This window comes from Electrophorus electricus, chromosome 2 (assembly GCF_013358815.1).
Source record: "Electrophorus electricus isolate fEleEle1 chromosome 2, fEleEle1.pri, whole genome shotgun sequence".
Classification (NCBI taxonomy): domain Eukaryota; kingdom Metazoa; phylum Chordata; class Actinopteri; order Gymnotiformes; family Gymnotidae; genus Electrophorus; species Electrophorus electricus.
This window is the reverse complement of record NC_049536.1, coordinates 19,846,137-19,863,294: the sequence shown is the minus strand read 5'-3', so window position 1 is coordinate 19,863,294 and position 17,158 is coordinate 19,846,137. Positions and strand designations below refer to the sequence as shown.

Sequence of the window (17,158 nt, the reverse complement as noted above, 5' to 3'; positions counted from 1 at the left end):
CTTTTAAGGAAGCTGAATACTTTTACAAGGCAAGCACTTTGTGTAGACAGCTGATGAAGGACCTCTGTCCAAAATATCCTGTTTCTTTAGAAACCTTGTGTACTTCACTGCAATGTTTACTGCCTCTACAGTACACTGCACCTGGACTATTATATATACCTATATGTATTTATGGATTTTGGCAAGGCTTGGCCTCTCAAAAAGGATTGCATTGTAGTATTATGATACATTAATAAATAGATAATATTAATTACTAAGGTAGATAAGAATAATAAATAGGTAGATTGACAGAAGTGAGCTAACAATGGTTGGCTGCTTTAGTTAGTTAGCCACATCAGATCCATTTTATTAACTAAAATGTAAGGGACAGTGATAAAGTATGGCACTAACATAATGACAGCCATTCAGTTCCCCTAAAAATTAGCTAACGCTACAACAGCCTTTATATGTTATACAGTTTTAGCACTAAAGTTAAAGGATTGTGATGGATTTGAGAAATACACTAAGACATGCATCTTCACGCCATCACTTGAAGGAGACAGCATCATGACAATGCTTCGAGGAGAAGCAAAGTGAGGTCTGTGGTGGCAGTTACCTTGCTCAGCTGAGCCATGACCTCCCAGAGAAGGCTGTGGAGGACAGAGAGCTCTCGGCCCAGGTCAATGTAGCCCTCGAAGGCGCCGGCGTTTCCACCACACTCCACGTTACTGACCTCGTAGAGGAACTGCTGCATGGAACCCCACTCCATCTCCAGAAACTCATTCATAAACATCATGTGTTCCTCCTTACCACTAAACCTACAGAATAAACAGAGCAGAGAGGAGTGTGGGAGAGAGAGAGAGAGAGAGAGAGAGAGAAGGAAGGACAAATACAGGCAGAAAGAGAAGATAGAAAAAGAAGGCAGAACAAAGAAAGAAGAGAGTGACAGAAGATAGAATGACAGGAGACAAATATGACAGGATAGAGAAAGGAAGTAAGAAGAACAGAGAGATGAAGGGAAAAGGGAAAGAGGATTGAGTGATTGATGAAGGACAGAGAAAAGGAGGGATTAAAGAGAAAGAGAGACATGATGAGTGCGATGCCAACACAGACAAACAGTGAGAAAGCAGAAGTTAAACTCTTCACCACACACACACACACACACACACACACACACACACACACAGAGTCCTCAGTGCTAGACAGCAAAGCTAAATGAGAGTGTTTTTGAAAGTGTGATGGACAGCACAACACATTTGGAAGCCTAAACTTCAGCACAGTCAGTGTGAAAAGTTCTGGACAACACAGGTGTAAAGGGGGCTAGAGTGGTTTAGTAGCAGACAGTGGGATTATGCGCTGGGACCCCATGACTGTGTGTAGAGTGTGAATGGGATGCACCCAAATATAGAAAATGAGTCAATACAGATGGCAAGTAAATGTTGGTCCTTAATGGTGGTGGACTGTAGTGATTATATGTGGGAAAGATTGGAAGGATTAGTTTCATCTGGACTATATTATTCATGGTTTGCATCTGGATGACAAATATGCATCCGACCTTGATTGGAAGCATGAGTTGTGTCTAGAATTTCTTGATTGTTTATTGGAACTGAATGCTGAGAATGTTTTGGGCATTGATGGTGAGTATGTGTTTGGCCTGGACACAAAGCATGAGTTTAGGTATGCAGTATGGTTTAGGTAGTATGGTTTGGGACAACACAGTGAGTGTGGTTATGGACAGAACAGTGAGTGTGGTTATGGACAGAACAGTGAGTGTGGTTATGGACAGAACACTGAGTATGGTTAAGGACAGAACAACAAGTATAGCTAAGGACAGAACAGTGAGTATGGTTTGGAACTGAACAGTGAGTATGGTTAGGGTCAGAACATTTAGTATGGTTTGGGACAGAACAGAGAGTGTGGATTGGGGCAGAACACTGAGTACGGTTAGGGACAGAACAGTGAGTATGGTTTGGAACTGCACAGTGAGTATGGTTAGGGTCAGAACATTTAGTATGGTTTGGGACAGAACAGAGAGTGTGGATTGGGGCAGAACACTGAGTACGGTTAGGGACAGAACAGTGAGTATGGTTTGGGAGAGAACAGTGAGTATGGTTTGGGAGAGAACAGTGAGCAAGGTTTGGGACAGAACAGTGAGTATGGTTAGGGACAGAACAGTTAGCATGTTGTGGGACAGAACACTTAGTATGGTTTGGGACTGAACAGTGAGCATGGTTTGGAACAGAACAGTGAGTATGGTTTGGGAGAAAACAGTGAGTATGGTTTGGGAAAGAACAGTGAGTATGGTTTGAGAGGAAACACTGAGTATGGTTAGGGACAGAACAGTGAGTATGGTTAAAGACAAAACAGTTACTATGGTGTGGGACAGAACAGTGAGTATGGTTAGGAACAGAATGGTGAGTATGGTTTGAGACAGAGCAGTGAGTATGGTGTAGGACAGAATGGTGAGTATGGTTTGGGACTGAATAGTGAGTTTGAGTTGGGGCTGCAGGGTAAGTATGCATCAGCTCTGGATGGGAAGGAAGAGTAGGGTCAGGAGTTCATTGATTTTGATTTGGACCTAGCTCATAAGTATTGTCAGGTCCTAGGAAATGAATATGGTTTGGGCCTTGACAATAAGTAATTGTCAAGTCTGGACAGTGAATAACGTGCAGACCTTGACAATGAGTATGGGACTGTTCTGGACAGTGTGTATAGGACAGACCTTAACAGTGTATATGGGACTATTCTCACAGTGAGTATGGGACTGTTCTGGACAGTGAGTATTAGTCTGTTCTGGACAGTGAGTATGGGACTGTTCTGGACAGTGAGAATGGGACTGTTCTGGACAGTAAGTATGGGTCAGGCCTGGATGGCAGTGGACTCTAGTGACTGACTTGGAGAAGCTGGCCAGGCTCTGCACCACCTTGGCGATGAGCGTGAGGGTGCGGGATGTGCGCTCAGACGGGTACTCCTGCGTCAGGTTAAACAGCGACGGAGACATGATGGCTGGGCACAGGAAACGCAGGAAGAGCGAGGAGCTGATGAGCCTGTCTGCAATATCCTCACGACCTCTTTCAGCACATCGCACGCGCCACGATGCAAACACTTCCTTTAGCTCCCGTGGAAACACACTGCAAAGGGGAAACATGTGGGAGAACAGTTAAGGAGTGTAGGTGCAAAGAAAGGTTATTGAATCAGAATTCAACCTCAAACTGGGTTTTGCGTTTTTAGATTTCTCTAAACAATCTGTGCTATCTTGAAGACCAGGGCAATGACCCCTATTTCAGCAGGTCAGTTTAAATTTGATCAAAAATCATCTACTTCTATATTCAATCTTTCAATTCACCAAAGAGAAAAAAAAATCAGACCTTTCTAATAGTACACTAGCTATGCAGCTTTAAACCTAAAAATCTCAATTAGACATAATCAGACCTTTGATCATAGAGCCTAATTTTGATCCGTGAGATATACAATCTCAAACCAAATCCTTGTCAGTTGGTATATCTCAAACCTTCCCTTTATCTCTAATATCCTGTAGCTTAGCAGTTAAACTCATGCATACATAGCAATCATATACACAAAATATATCTGCCAGGATTTTAATCACACTAGAGACAAGGGAAGACAGTAAAGGAACTCTTTCAAAGTCTCTCTGCAGATGTCATGTAAGCAGTGGTAGCTCAGTGGTTAAGGTATTTGACTAGTAATCAGAAGGTTGCTGGTTCAAGCCCCACCACCAAGTTGCCACTGTTGGGCCCCTGAGCAAAGCCCTTAAACCTCAAGTTGTACTCAGTAATTATAAGACACTTTAGATAAAAGTGTCTATTAAATGTTACTTGATCTTAGTATTTGTGGTTTTGATATGACACATTTTTAGAGTTTATTTATGATTTGATTTGAGACTACAGGCTATAATATTCTACTAGAGGCTAGACAATGTCACAGGGGAAGTGTACTCTCCACATTCAGATCCTACCCTGCTGACTGCTATCAGCTTGTACATCATTAAACATTAAACAGAGAACTCTCTAAATGTACTAAAGCATATGCATTAAAATATAGAACTCTCTGAATGTACCAAAGCATATGTACTAAAGCACAGAACTTTCTGAATGTAATAAAGATTGGTGTTCTGCAAGGCTGTGCTAGGACCAATGCTACTTATCTAGTATGTTGGGTATAGTTATCTGTAAACATTGCATTAGCTTACATTACTGTGTTGATAACAGACAATTACATGTGTCAGCCAGCTAGATAACAGAAACCAATGTAATAAATTCATCCTATTTAATTAAGACAGAACTAAAGCACTTTCCCTAGATACAGTAACGGCCCCCTCCTCTATGCCCTCGGCCATGCGGTTCCCTGTTTTTGTATTTCCTTTCATCCTGTCATCATGCTGACTTATGTTCTTTGTGTACTTTCCTCTCCCACATGTGGCTATACTTTCCTTGTTAGCTGCTCATTAGTAGCATCCCAGTTCACTTGTTCCTCATTCCCTTCCCTAATTGCAACCTCTATATATTCTGCGTTTCATGTTCTCTGTGTCAGTTATTGTCTACAGTGTCTATTGTCTACTTCGTTTGCATTGTTCGCATGTATGGACATTGTCTTTGCTGTTTTGTGTTTATCATTGGTTTCTGTTTAAATGTTTAATGCCTTTTTTAAACTTATGTTTCAATAAAACTTTGTCTTTCCTAAAAATCAAATTGCACTTGCATTCTGCCTTGCCACATTACAGGTCCATTGGTTACCAAAAATGTCTCATGCAGCATATGCTATATTTCTATAGCGGAGCTATGAAAATGTGAAGGCTATAACTTTGATGCACATAAGCGCATCACTAGAACTCTATTCTTCCTGTAATGACATATTCCTAAGATCATTAACAAACATTTGTTGTTTACTTGATTTGCATAAATCATCAATGCCTTTATCACATCCCAGATGCACTACTTTAATGCTTTGCAATACAGATGTTTCAGTAGGTCTCTAAGTAACTCCAGTTAGCGCAGAACGGAACAGCCATTGTTCTTAATAAAACTGGAAAGTTAAACTACATCAACTCTATTTTACAAAGGTTGCATTTGCCTATTTCATTTCCACATTTATTATAAAGCACTTCCACTGTCTTATGAAGCTCTAAATGCAACCCAGTTGCTATGTTACCACAGTACGAGTGTACTTATTGCCAGTTATAATCCATCACGCCAGCTTCAGTTACATGGTGCAATTTCTGTATCAGAATTATGAAATTCACAGCAAGAGTCCCACAGCTGTGTAGCAACATTTAGTGTCAGTGGGCTTAGGTCCAGGTTCAAAAACCATTTAACCTAAACCATATCTGTTCAGTTAGCATGGGCATAGAGGTGTCTGGAATGTTACCCTTACAGTTGGTCCTTCTTGGTTGCTGTGGCGCCATTTACATACCGTGCACCACTCTGCTTCAGTGACATGTATGCTCCTGCAATCCCTTTACCTGTCCTGGATGTTCTAACTTCTACTATCACCTTCATTTGGAAAGCCATGATACATAATTAGTCTCAGGAACTGTAGAACCACCATGTAAAATCCTAGCTCATGCCATATAGCTCACACTGAGCTTCCTACGTGCCCATTATCAGCTTCTGAGACTGTAGACAGACTATTAACACTGTTTTATTTTTTGTTTGATAATTTCTTTATTGTTTTGCATATATAAACAAGTCCATGCAGCAGTCATTGGAAAAGCAAAAACCAGATAAAGCGACAAAAGCAATCACTACAACATACAAGGGGCTAATTGCCAGCTTAATCCAACACAATGGCTGTTTTAGCCCCATGTAGTATAGCTGTGGATTGTACCATGGGGCAATACCATAATATAATGTCAACCACTGTTGTGATAGCCACATGTTAGAGTCACACCAAATACACACAATCACCTTTTTGGCTGCAGTCAGTCCAGCAAAACCAAATGCTTTTGCTCTGACCTAAGAGTGAGAGACCCATAATCCCACAGGAAACAGAGAGGGATTTTTAACAACGTGAAGTCCAAGTATGTTGGACATGACAGATCTAACAATCCCAAAAGCTTGCCCCCACCTCACACTCCCAAAACGTGCAGAAATGTACCAGCAGGGTCTGAAATATGCACTTTGTCTGAATACAGCGTAGGAAGCCTGCCCATTTTAGATTGCAAGTATGACAACAATAATGCGCTAAAAATTAATTAATAAAAATTAAGATACTGATGAGCAAAATTCCTCGAGGTAATGGCCAAATTAGACCATATCCTGTCCCACATAGGCTGATCCTGGTCCCAGTCCCATTTGTGCATTATGCTTAATGTAGAAGAAGAATTAACTAGTAAGGAGTTGTAAAGCCCCTCTTAACACTTTGACAATCAAACCATTCTGCCATGGGGTGCGGGGCAACAGGTTGCCCAGGGTACCCCGTATTCCATCCTGGCAGATCACAGTCTGAGGTACAGGAAGTAGGAGGTATCCGAAACAGAAAAATCTGCCTTTATAATTAAGTATGCTTTTAGACCTTTATCAGTAAACAAATCCCCAAAAGTGTAAATACCCCTTGGTATTTATGGGAAATCCTGAAGCCTAAGTGGCTTCCTCAATGCCTCACCAAGAAGACTCCAGAACGCATGTCCATCCAATGGAATACATCCCACAGCTGGAAAGCTCCCCATGACACTGTAGAGTAGCTTGTTTAATCCTAGTTCCATAAAAATCATGAGATGACTGTAGTCAGCTCTTCTATATAGCGAGTAGGGGGTAGAGAGGGAGCATGTAAAAAAGAAAGTTGAGTCGAGGAAGTATATTAATTTTTACCACAGAGATCTTTCTAGCCATTGACGTTCTCAGAGAGCCCCACAGATATATATCCTCTTGAAGATTATGTAGCAGGATGTGAAAATTGTCCCTTGTCGTCAGTGAGACAGAGGAATGAATTGTGATCCCCAGGTATTTAAATTAATCGTTAATGGGAAATAAGGAGGGTAGTTAAATCAACCTGGCCCTGTTGTTTAAAAGCATAAAAGTTGATTTGGACCAGTTAATCACCTATCCTGCAAAGTACCTAAATGTGTCAACTGCAGAAGGTGACTAGTGGAGGATTCCACATCCACTAGGTACAGCGGTAAATCATCCACATAAAAGGAGATTTGGTGCACAGTCCCATACACTGGGATGGGCTTAATAAGAGCACTTCGTCTAACAGCCTGCACGAGGGGCTCTAAGCTACAAGAAAACAGCAAGTGAGAGAGGCCAACCTTGTCTGTTGGATCCTTCCATTTTTTCAAGCGTAATGAAATCAGTGACAGTCTGATCACAATGATAGGGTTTAGGCACGTTAGCATAAGCATAGACCCCACCTCATCCCATATCTTCAAATACACCTCAGGAGGAATGTCAACGATCCTGGGTGCCTTGCCCATCTGCAGAGATCGAAGTACAGTTTTAAGATCCTCCAGGGTTAAGGGTTGGTCTAGCATGTCTCTTATCATGTTGGTACAGAATAGGTAAATCTAGCAAACCAAGGAAACGTGTCCCAATCTAAAGGCAGACCCAGCTTGTACAGTTTAAATTATGGATATATCGATTTATAACATCAGGATCTGTAGCTATTGAATCCTCCTTGGCCATAAACAAATTAATTAATTGACGCTTTAGACTCACCTTCTCTTAATGACGGTGCCAGTGCCCTACTAATTCTTTCACCTTGGTAATAATACTCCTGTGTGGTGCGGTGTATGGAGAAAGCTACTCTAGCCATAGAGATCGAATCCCCTCTTAATGCTGAAAGTTTCTTAAGCTTGTCTTTTGACGAGTTACGCAATTGTTCAGCTTCTAGTGTCCAGATACCAATTCACAAATCTGTGAAGCGCTTGTTACTGGAAGTGTTTGCCATGGATGAGAAGGCAATACAGTTGCCCTTTATAAAATACTTGGTGACCTCCCAGAGCACTTGAGGGTTGCTGCTTGTGAGTCTGTTAGTACGTAAGAATTCCCTTTGTCCCAACACAAGCTGCTCTGAAAAAATCAGATGAGTTTAGAGACTATCATTAATCCTCCACCTAAGAGCATGTGGTTTACCAGGATAGGGAGCATTTATTTACAACAGAGAGGGGACTTGTAGGATAGGAGGATCAGAATTTGAAAGAAAATGTAATAATCCGAGACCAAAAAGTAGTCCATCCTTGAATAGGAGCCATGCAGCAGAGTAGTAGGAATATTTCCTGAGCTCTGGGTTGTGAAATCTCCAGAAATAAATTAGATCAGTATCAGACAGAAATTTGTTAAGAGCATGGGAGTGCTGTGGATGGATATCAGCCCCAGTGGAATGATCCATTGTAGAGGAAAAGACCATATTTGTTACCACATAAAATTATGTGATGATCAGAAAGATTCAACAAGACATTGTGGATCATCAACAACAACTCATGGTCATACTCATTAGGCACGTACAGTGACACAAATACAACCTAGAAATAAAGAATCCTAACCACTATGTATGTAAAGCGATCTTGACCATCCTCCTAGGTTTGTGAAAACATCAATTGCTTCAGAGCCGTGACTGCTCCATGGCAGCTGTAACGAAACAGACTCAGACACAGTAGTGGGATCCATATGCGAGGTAATATTTACCGAAGAATCAGACGAGGGCCAGGGGCAAAAATCCGAAGTCAAACAAGCCAGGACAAAAACTTCAAAGTTAGACACAGACAGACAAGAGTACCAAAGGGCCAAGCAGAGATCAAAACCAGCAGGTGAGAGCAAAGGTTCCACAGGCAAAGAGACCAAAGTACTAAAGAAGGACTTGGTACACAGACTGAGAGCAATGATACTGACGGTCAGGTAGACTTAAATAGCAGGTGCTGATAAGGAGCAGGTGCGTGTGATTTGTAACTAAGGTGACTGACAGAACTCTGGGGATGGGAACCTCTGGTGGCCAGCTGCATGAATCACAGATTCAACTCTCACAACAGCTCACAACTCCCACCAGCAACTAACTGCAAAGCAGAACCTCGCTTTCCTGAACACGGTTGAAAAATGGCTATATGCCCATGTGAAAGACAAGAGCTCTGTCCTGAAGAGTAATATAGCTGTAACAAACAGTTCTACTATCGTACCTGCAAGTCGGAACTATTTTTATGAGCATAAAAAACTTTCAACCAAGTCGGAACTATTTTTATGAGCATAAAAAACTTTCAACCAAGTCTAAGAACTGGAGGAGATCTGAAGCAGCTTGTCCATTACAAGCTCTGTAAATGTCTGCAGTCCTCAGATTGTCTTCCCAATCATGCACTGTCTCTCCAAGGATGAGGTTATTAACTGGACATCTTTATATCAGCAGTGGCTTACAAGTTGATTTCAGAGACTTCAGCCACATGCACAAGCTGTAGCGGAATCTATTCCCGTGCCCTGCTGCAATCCACCAATATTTCAGTGTCTGATGATGTAGATGATTTCTTAGGCTTCGTCATGGCTGACATCGAAGGAAATCCTCTGCCTCGGTCGACGTACAAAACAGGACTTGTTTACCTTGATGGTTTACATCTAGGACAGCAGGTACCAAAGAAACGATTTAAGCTGCCATGAGCTAGTCCATCTTTCTCCTTTTAGCCAGTTTCTTAACTAAAAAGTAAGATGTGCCGCTCAAAACCAAGGTTCCCAGATCTGGCTTCATGTAATATAGTCTGCCTGTCAGTATAGTTGAGTAGTCGGAAGATCAAGATGCATGGCCTGGGGTTGTTATTCCCTTCCTTCATGCGATGGGCCCTCTTGATGAGAATCTCGTGGCCTGCCAATATCCATTTCAGTAGATGTTTCTGGAGAAAAGATACAGTGTTGTTGCCTTCTACTGACTCAGGTAGGCTGACTAATCACACAATATTCCTATAACTCCTACTGTCTTCGAAGTCAGTCAATTTAGCTCGCAACTTCTCAAATTCCTGGAGTTGGTCGCAGGTTTGGTTACAGTCGGTCTAGACTCCTTGCTGTAAGTTAACCACACGAGAATGCAGCTGGCTAATAGCTTTGCCATGACTTAAAAGCTTTTTGTGAAAGAATTGTAGATTCACTGTGACTTCTACAATTCTAGATTTCAACTGGTCCAGTTGTGGAGTCAAAACATTAGTCAGGACTTCAACAACTGTCAAGGAAATCAAAGCATTCAGTCGACCTTGCAGTTTGAGAAATGCCTGTTTCACACTTTTCAAGATGGCTGCATCAAGCTCGTCGGACAAGATAAAAATGTCCTTAGGTTTCATTTTAACTGGAGAAAAATCAGTATCCAGTTTGCTTGGGGTTGTCATATCATCATATCCAATACTATGAGAAGGGAAAGGTGTCAAAAAAGAAGTGAAATTATCATTGCTGGCGGAGCTCAGAAATTAGCATGCTGCCATTGACATGTCACTTGGAACGCCCTAACACTGTCTTAATAAATGAAATTATTCTCTGCATATTTGAGTAGCACTATTTTAATCCTACAATGATGTATGATTAGAATTTTGGGAACTGCTGTTGCTCAGAGGAGGATGGAATCCCCTTTTGAGTTTTTGATTCTCTTAGATGTTCTTTGTCATGACTTTTTAGCTACTATCAACCTCGCATTGATCACAGCTTTAGAAACAGTAAAGCTGTGTGCAGCAAGGTCACAGAATTACTCATGTACAAATAACTACAAATAAAACTGATCTGAATTGAATGGGACAGAATTTAAATGCTCGGTTAGCGTGTGAGTATAGCATAGCATTACTGCTAATCTGTTAAGACTTTCCAGTTGGTCAACACATTCACAGTTGGTCAGAGTGGAATGTGGGGTAGAACAAAAGGTGTTGTGAGTGCTGGGATGTGAGGATTGTCTAGCGTAAAAAGCACATTAGGAACAGTTGCCATTTGGGCTGCTAAAACTAAAAGACCATTTCAGGTCAGAAGTACAAACAGTGCATCAGAGAGGTGGAGGCAGAGGGAAAAACTGACCAATGGGAGTTGATGATCTTGCAAAGTGCAAGTTCGCTGCACATGCGTAGGTTTGCCTGATGGTCTGGAAGCATTGAGGGTGGAGTTCGCATGGGGTCCACTTCGCAGTTCTCCTCTGACTCGTACAGCGCCCGAATAAACTCCCCTACACACACAGGAGAGCCTTCATCATCACCACTATCATCATCATCCGTAAACTGCCCAACACATAGGACATTTTTTTTATCACCCCCAGCTTTATTTCATCATCTGAACACATACCAATAGTGTCTTTAAGGTATCGGTGTCCAACAAGTTTGAGGTACTCCTCTATGGCTTTGGTGGCCAGTGTGTTCTCCCTGAAGATCAGATGCTCACGGTCTATAAAGCGATCCACTTCGGCCAACGCCATATCTGACAGAAAATCCTGCAAAAGAAAAAAATCCCTTAAAACTAATTCAGATTGTGTGCGTAACACATTTCAACTGAAAAAGTACACTCAAGACTAGTGTACTGAAAGGTATATAGTATTCCAACATCGCAACTGAAACAAATGGGGAAAAAATCTTCAGCTGACTTCCAAAAACTGCCCAAAAAATAGTCCCATAGCGGTGGGTCTCTAAGACTGGAGGTCTATACTCAAAACCTGAAAGAATCCAAATGCAAACCCCCAGAGCTAAGGAAGTGACCTCACAAACCTTGGCCTTGCCGGTGCTCTGCAGAATGTGCACCAGGGCACAGGCTACCTCCTCCTTGCTTTTCACGCTCAGGAGTGGCTCCAAAACAGAGCACAGTGTACGGTAGTTATTCGTCACGTACTCCGCAAACTCCTTATACAGCTCCATGGGCAGGATACTCATGGTCTGGTAGCGTGACTTCAGCCGCAGTGAAGCATTGATGACCTTGCCACTGCCCACACCTCCACCCTTGGCAAGGACGCTGGGCTGGATCACGGGGTACCACTGCTCCACAAACTGTCGACCCGTGATGCTGGAGATAGGAATGCTGACCAAGCCCAGATACGTGCTCTTCTCCTGCCGAGAACACAAAGTCAAAGATATAGGCTGGCCATTGCTAGATACCTTTGTGAGATGGCCTGTACTCATCTCGTATGCTAAAAAAAGAAACGATGAAGAAAATAACATGCTTTCATCTCTATCTTGATAAAATGAAGGTATGTTACTATTTTTAAGCTAAGCAACCTTGGGTGGGTGGGTAGAGGGATGGATGGATGGATGGATGGATGGATGGATGGATGGATGGATGGATAGATAGATAGATAGATAGATAGATAGATAGATAGATAGATAGATAGATAGATAGATAGATAGATAGATAGATAGATAGATATTGATCCTTAAGGAAAGTACATCATTCCTGCTGATACTTCTAACGTTCACACGCTGGCTAAGCTGCAACACTGCTAGCTCCCAGAACTGCTAGTCATAACACTGCTAGTTGTCACACCCTGGCTGACCCTGGCATTCAGACCTTGCGTCTTTTCTTGTCTGTCTCCTTGTAGAGGTGCAGTCGTAGGCTGCGGATGGCGGGGAGGTTGTTGAACTCGAAGTGCTCGCCCCAGAAGACGGTATCGGTGCGAGGCTTGCTGGTGGTGCGCGCGTATAGCATGTCGTCCAGACATAGTTCGCAGTAATAGCGCTTCTTAGGCGGCAGGTCCCGTGCTTCGATGATCCACAACTTAAGTACATTGTCCACCCGGCGACTGTTATCCTGCAACGGTATCAGGATAATCAAAAAATATAAAACACCAGAATGCACAAAATTATATAAACTACAGTATATAAGATACTACCAGCAGTGAGCAAAAAGGGTTATATGGTTAACAATTATTCACAGGGGCAGTTATGCAAAAGTGATAATGCTACCTCTTTACATGTCATTTACTGTTAGTAATATTTTGCTTCAATTGTCCTTTGAATCAGTGAGGATTCTATTAAGTACTCCTAGTTTGTCAATAGATTTCAACTCCATAATGCTTACATGGCCTTGTGGGATTTTTAATTGATTTATTCTGAGAGACAATAAAATAACGTATCAATACTCCAGCTTTCTGCGCATACCATCCACATGATGGTAATAAAGGCGGACAAAGAACAATAAGGCTTTATTACATAGGATATAATTCTTCATGACAAACGAATCGAAATTTCACCCTCACTGATAATCCATCTGTGCATAAAGGCAACATAAGTATGGAAACATATCCTAGTCCTCTTAATGTATGCAGAAAGTCTTTCACACCCTTTCGAGTTTTACATTTTGGAAACTTTGGATCCAACTTGGATTCAACTCATTTTTCTCATGACTCTACAGTGACAAAGCAAAAGCAGGTTTTTAGAATGTTTTTTTAAATGTATTAAAAATAAAAATTGAAATATTCAATTTCTATAAGTATTCAGAACCTTCACTTAGTACTTGGTTAAAGCACCTTTGGCAGCAGTGAGTGGTTTTCTTGGGAGTGATCCTCTAGCTTGGCCCACCTTTCCGCTGGAAGGTTCTCCTTTTCTTCTTGGCAGAATCTCTCAAGCTCTGTTTGGCTGAGTGGCCAGATCTAAGAAGTCAGTTACTCGTTCCAAACCTCTTCCATTTGAGAATGATGGAGACTCCAGGACTCATGCACACTTTCAGTGCTGCAGAAATGTGTCAAGGCACTGAGCTTCCCTAGATCTGTGCCTTGACATAATCCTTGACAGAATATGTCTACAGACAATTCTCTCATCCTTCTCTCAACGTCAAATGATTGTTTTTTTCTGACATAGACCATAAATTGTGAGACCTTATATAGACATCTGTGTGCCTTTCCTAATTGTGTCTAATCAATTCAGTTAATGGAACAATCAATTCCAATAAAGTTTAGAGCATTTCAAGGAAGTAGGATAAACCACAGCTCAACAGCAAGTGTCATAACAAATGGTCTGAATTTGTATGATAATGTGAAATTTCAGTCTTTTATTTTTAATAAATTTACAAAACATTCCAAAATATGTAGGTTGATCTCAGAAAAATAATGTGTTGAATCCATTTTAAGATGGGTCTGAAACATATCAATATATGGACAACTTTCAGCATTCACTGAATTTAACAGCATTTTTTAAGCATCTGGGTTAATCTGGGTTCACTATGACTAGATACTCTCCTGAGACTGTAATTACTCAACCACATTAATAATCATAACAGTAAATGAGGGAGAGTCTTCTTTTCTCTATAACATTTGATTACATATAGCAAATGGATGCTAACTAGCAGATTTTTTTAAATGATGAGTAATTAGCTGGCCTACCATCGTCTCACCCTGTTTTTTAATTTTCATAACAATTTTTTTTATGCAAACAAATTTTCATTTATTTTAAATTGCATTAGTCCCACTGAGAATTGCAGTGTTTTACATCAGAGATTGCACTTGTTCTTGCTCTAATAGTTTTGCTACTTGCTTTATGAAACCCAACAGATGATGTTTCAGGAACATCGCCTGTTCAGCAAGTTACAAACCATCTGTGTTGTTTTAAACTCTTAATACCACTTATTGCTAAAATACCAGGAATATTTTTAGCCCATTTTTGCATTTGTCAAAATGCACGTTGGAGCTTGAGCATGTGTTTTATTGACTGATGGATACTTAAAATCATTTGGACATTTCATGTGGGAAAGTCTCTGTTGGTCTCCTGGACTTTGCTGGAATTTAATACATTAAATAAATGTAATAAATTTTAATTGTATAAATTACATTTAATTATACAGCTTTTAACAACAAGCACTGTCTCAAGCAGTTTTACAGGAGTTCAGATCCAGACATCTAGCCCCCTCAAAGTCAGTAGTGGCATGGAAAACCTTATATATGCCATTATAAAAAAGAGCCATATTCAAATGGAAACACCATACTCCCTTGGCAGCACTGAATAGCAGCGTTCATTCACAAATGTATCGTAATAGAGGGGAAAAGAGATGCATCAATGTTGAAAAAAGGAAATGATTGTAAATTTGGATAGTTTGTGGCAATCATTCTGGAAGGCCACCAAATGTATGGTCCCAGGTTCAGGTAAAACTGAAGCTTCAATGTCAATGTGACAGCATTTTGTAGACCACCCAATCTGACAGATACCTAACTGCAGTTAGCCCCTAACAAGTGAAAGATGGGTTCCAAGACAACCCTACCACATTAGATTAGTCAATACTACACAGGCAGTCATTTGTAATGCTATCATATTGGTTCCAGATGTTCATGCAAAGCTCCCACAGGCTGAAACAGAGTGGATGTAATATCTAACTTGATTATTGGACATATGAGACAATATCCACTCTGCCCCTACTGAAAGTCAAATCCAGCGTAAAGCAGTATAATGATATGACAATGCATTCTCAAATGGTTCCTTGTGTTTTGACAGGTGATGCATGCTCTCGATTCAGCAGGTCACTTCCCACCTTGTTGGGTTTAACCGCACGCTGCAGGTTCTCGATCCACTTGTCCCTCTCGGCAGCCGAACGGCAGGCAAAACACTTTGTGCCTGAGGCTGTTGTCACCTAAAAGTCGCATGCACACAGAGGTAAATACACACATACAAAAACAGGGCAAAGGTCACACACAAACACAGGATAAAAGGTCATGTACAGGTGGTCATCTTTGAGCCTGGTCATTTCTTCTTGACACTGGACTTGGAGTCAAAACCAAGACCACTATGGTTCAATATTCCCAGAATTCCAGCATTCCCAGAATCCTAGCTGGCTGAGGCAGAATCCAGTTTGATTAAAGTACCAAAAACTAGATTCTGTTTCTATTGGCTTATGATCTAGAAATAATCTAAGCAGTGTTAGTTTGGGTTTTGGTTTGACCACCCACCTCAAAGCAGTACTCCTGGCCGAGGATGCTGGAGTGGACGGGTTTGATGATGGCGTCCTCGTCCAGCGTGAGATCCAGTGCCTCAGCTGCACTGCTCGGGGACAGCAAAGACTCATGGGAGTGAGACTCCTTAAAGCTCTGCATCAGACGCGTTCTGCCAGGAGGGCAAAGGGAGGGAGAAAGCTATGAGAATTTCAAAGGTTAACTGCTGAGAAAGAAAGAGAAAGAGAGAAAAGATGGATGAGAAGCCATAATTCTTCATAATGGTGTTGCGTGGGGTTGTGGAGATTTGTGCAGTAGGGTTTTTTATTTACTGCCTGAAGAAGCAGGTGCCTGGGCCAAAAAGCTCAATGGAGTCTTGGACACAACTCAAGTGGAACTATGAACCACAGGTCAGGTAAACATTGGCAGCTCAGACTCTCTATGAAGCCAGTATTTACTATTGTTTAAGTCAAGCATGACAGCCTAGCAGGCTCACTCACACAAGGCTAGCCTGTTGGGCAGTTGCCTGGATGTTGAGTTTTTGTTTTGTTTTTTTAAAATATATACTACGCATGCAAGGTTGTAATGAAGGTTATCAGTTTCAGAGGAAATGACGATGTGTGTCCGTGTTCGTGTGTGTGTGTATGTTTGCATGCATACTTCTCGTACCTCTCCTGGTCAGCACTGCGAAATCGTGGGAGAATCATGTGGCGGAAGCTTCCGGTACGATCAAGTTTGGGCTGGCTCTTTGCTCGCTTAATTGAGCTTTTCAGACGGCGGCTAAGAAAACTCTAATCAGATGGACAGACATGTAGAAAGTTACCCAGACAGCTCGCAAGTAAAGTCTGAGAGAGACAGGCTGGGCTTGGTTTGGCCGTGCCGCATAGAATAGTTTGGTACAGTAATTACAAGCAGGAGAGAAAAACCTGAGCTAAGCTAAGTCTCTGACTCTCCAGGGGTTAAACCGCCCCATATTACAAAACACACGACAAAGGAAAGAAATGGCACAGAAAGACTCATTACTCCTGACAAGGAATCAGGATTTTCCCACAAACACTGCCAGCTCCCAAGGAGAAAAAAGTGGAACACAAGCAAATCATTTCAGTAAGATGATGCAAAAAGGGTGGTTTTGTGCTGGGGCCAAATGCCTTGTGTGAGATAATATAATGCACGAGAAAGGAGGAAAGCAAATCACTCCTCAGGTTGGTTTAATAATAATCCATGACAATTAGGTGTTCGATTGATTGATTGATTGACTGATTGATTACTTTAAACGTAGTGTTCATGGGGAACAAAGCATTTTCCCATCACTTTCAGAGGAAAGTGTTGGTTATGAGATTCAGTTTGTTCCTGTTTTAGCCTTTCCGGTTGGTGGAGAAGT

The 17,158-nt window shown here is 41.5% G+C and overlaps 1 protein-coding gene across 1 annotated transcript in view; it reads right to left on the bottom strand.

The window, feature by feature from the left end:
- The window catches only part of syngap1a (synaptic Ras GTPase activating protein 1a), a 76,184-nt gene that overhangs the window by 20,312 nt on the left and 38,714 nt on the right, over window positions 1–17,158 (bottom strand). The window contains 9 exon segments of the mRNA XM_027023898.2: window positions 596–797; window positions 2,874–3,110; window positions 10,962–11,106; window positions 11,223–11,367; window positions 11,639–11,974; window positions 12,432–12,671; window positions 15,381–15,479; window positions 15,796–15,949; window positions 16,447–16,568. Of these exon segments, the coding sequence (XP_026879699.2) occupies window positions 596–797; window positions 2,874–3,110; window positions 10,962–11,106; window positions 11,223–11,367; window positions 11,639–11,974; window positions 12,432–12,671; window positions 15,381–15,479; window positions 15,796–15,949; window positions 16,447–16,568 (1,680 nt within the window).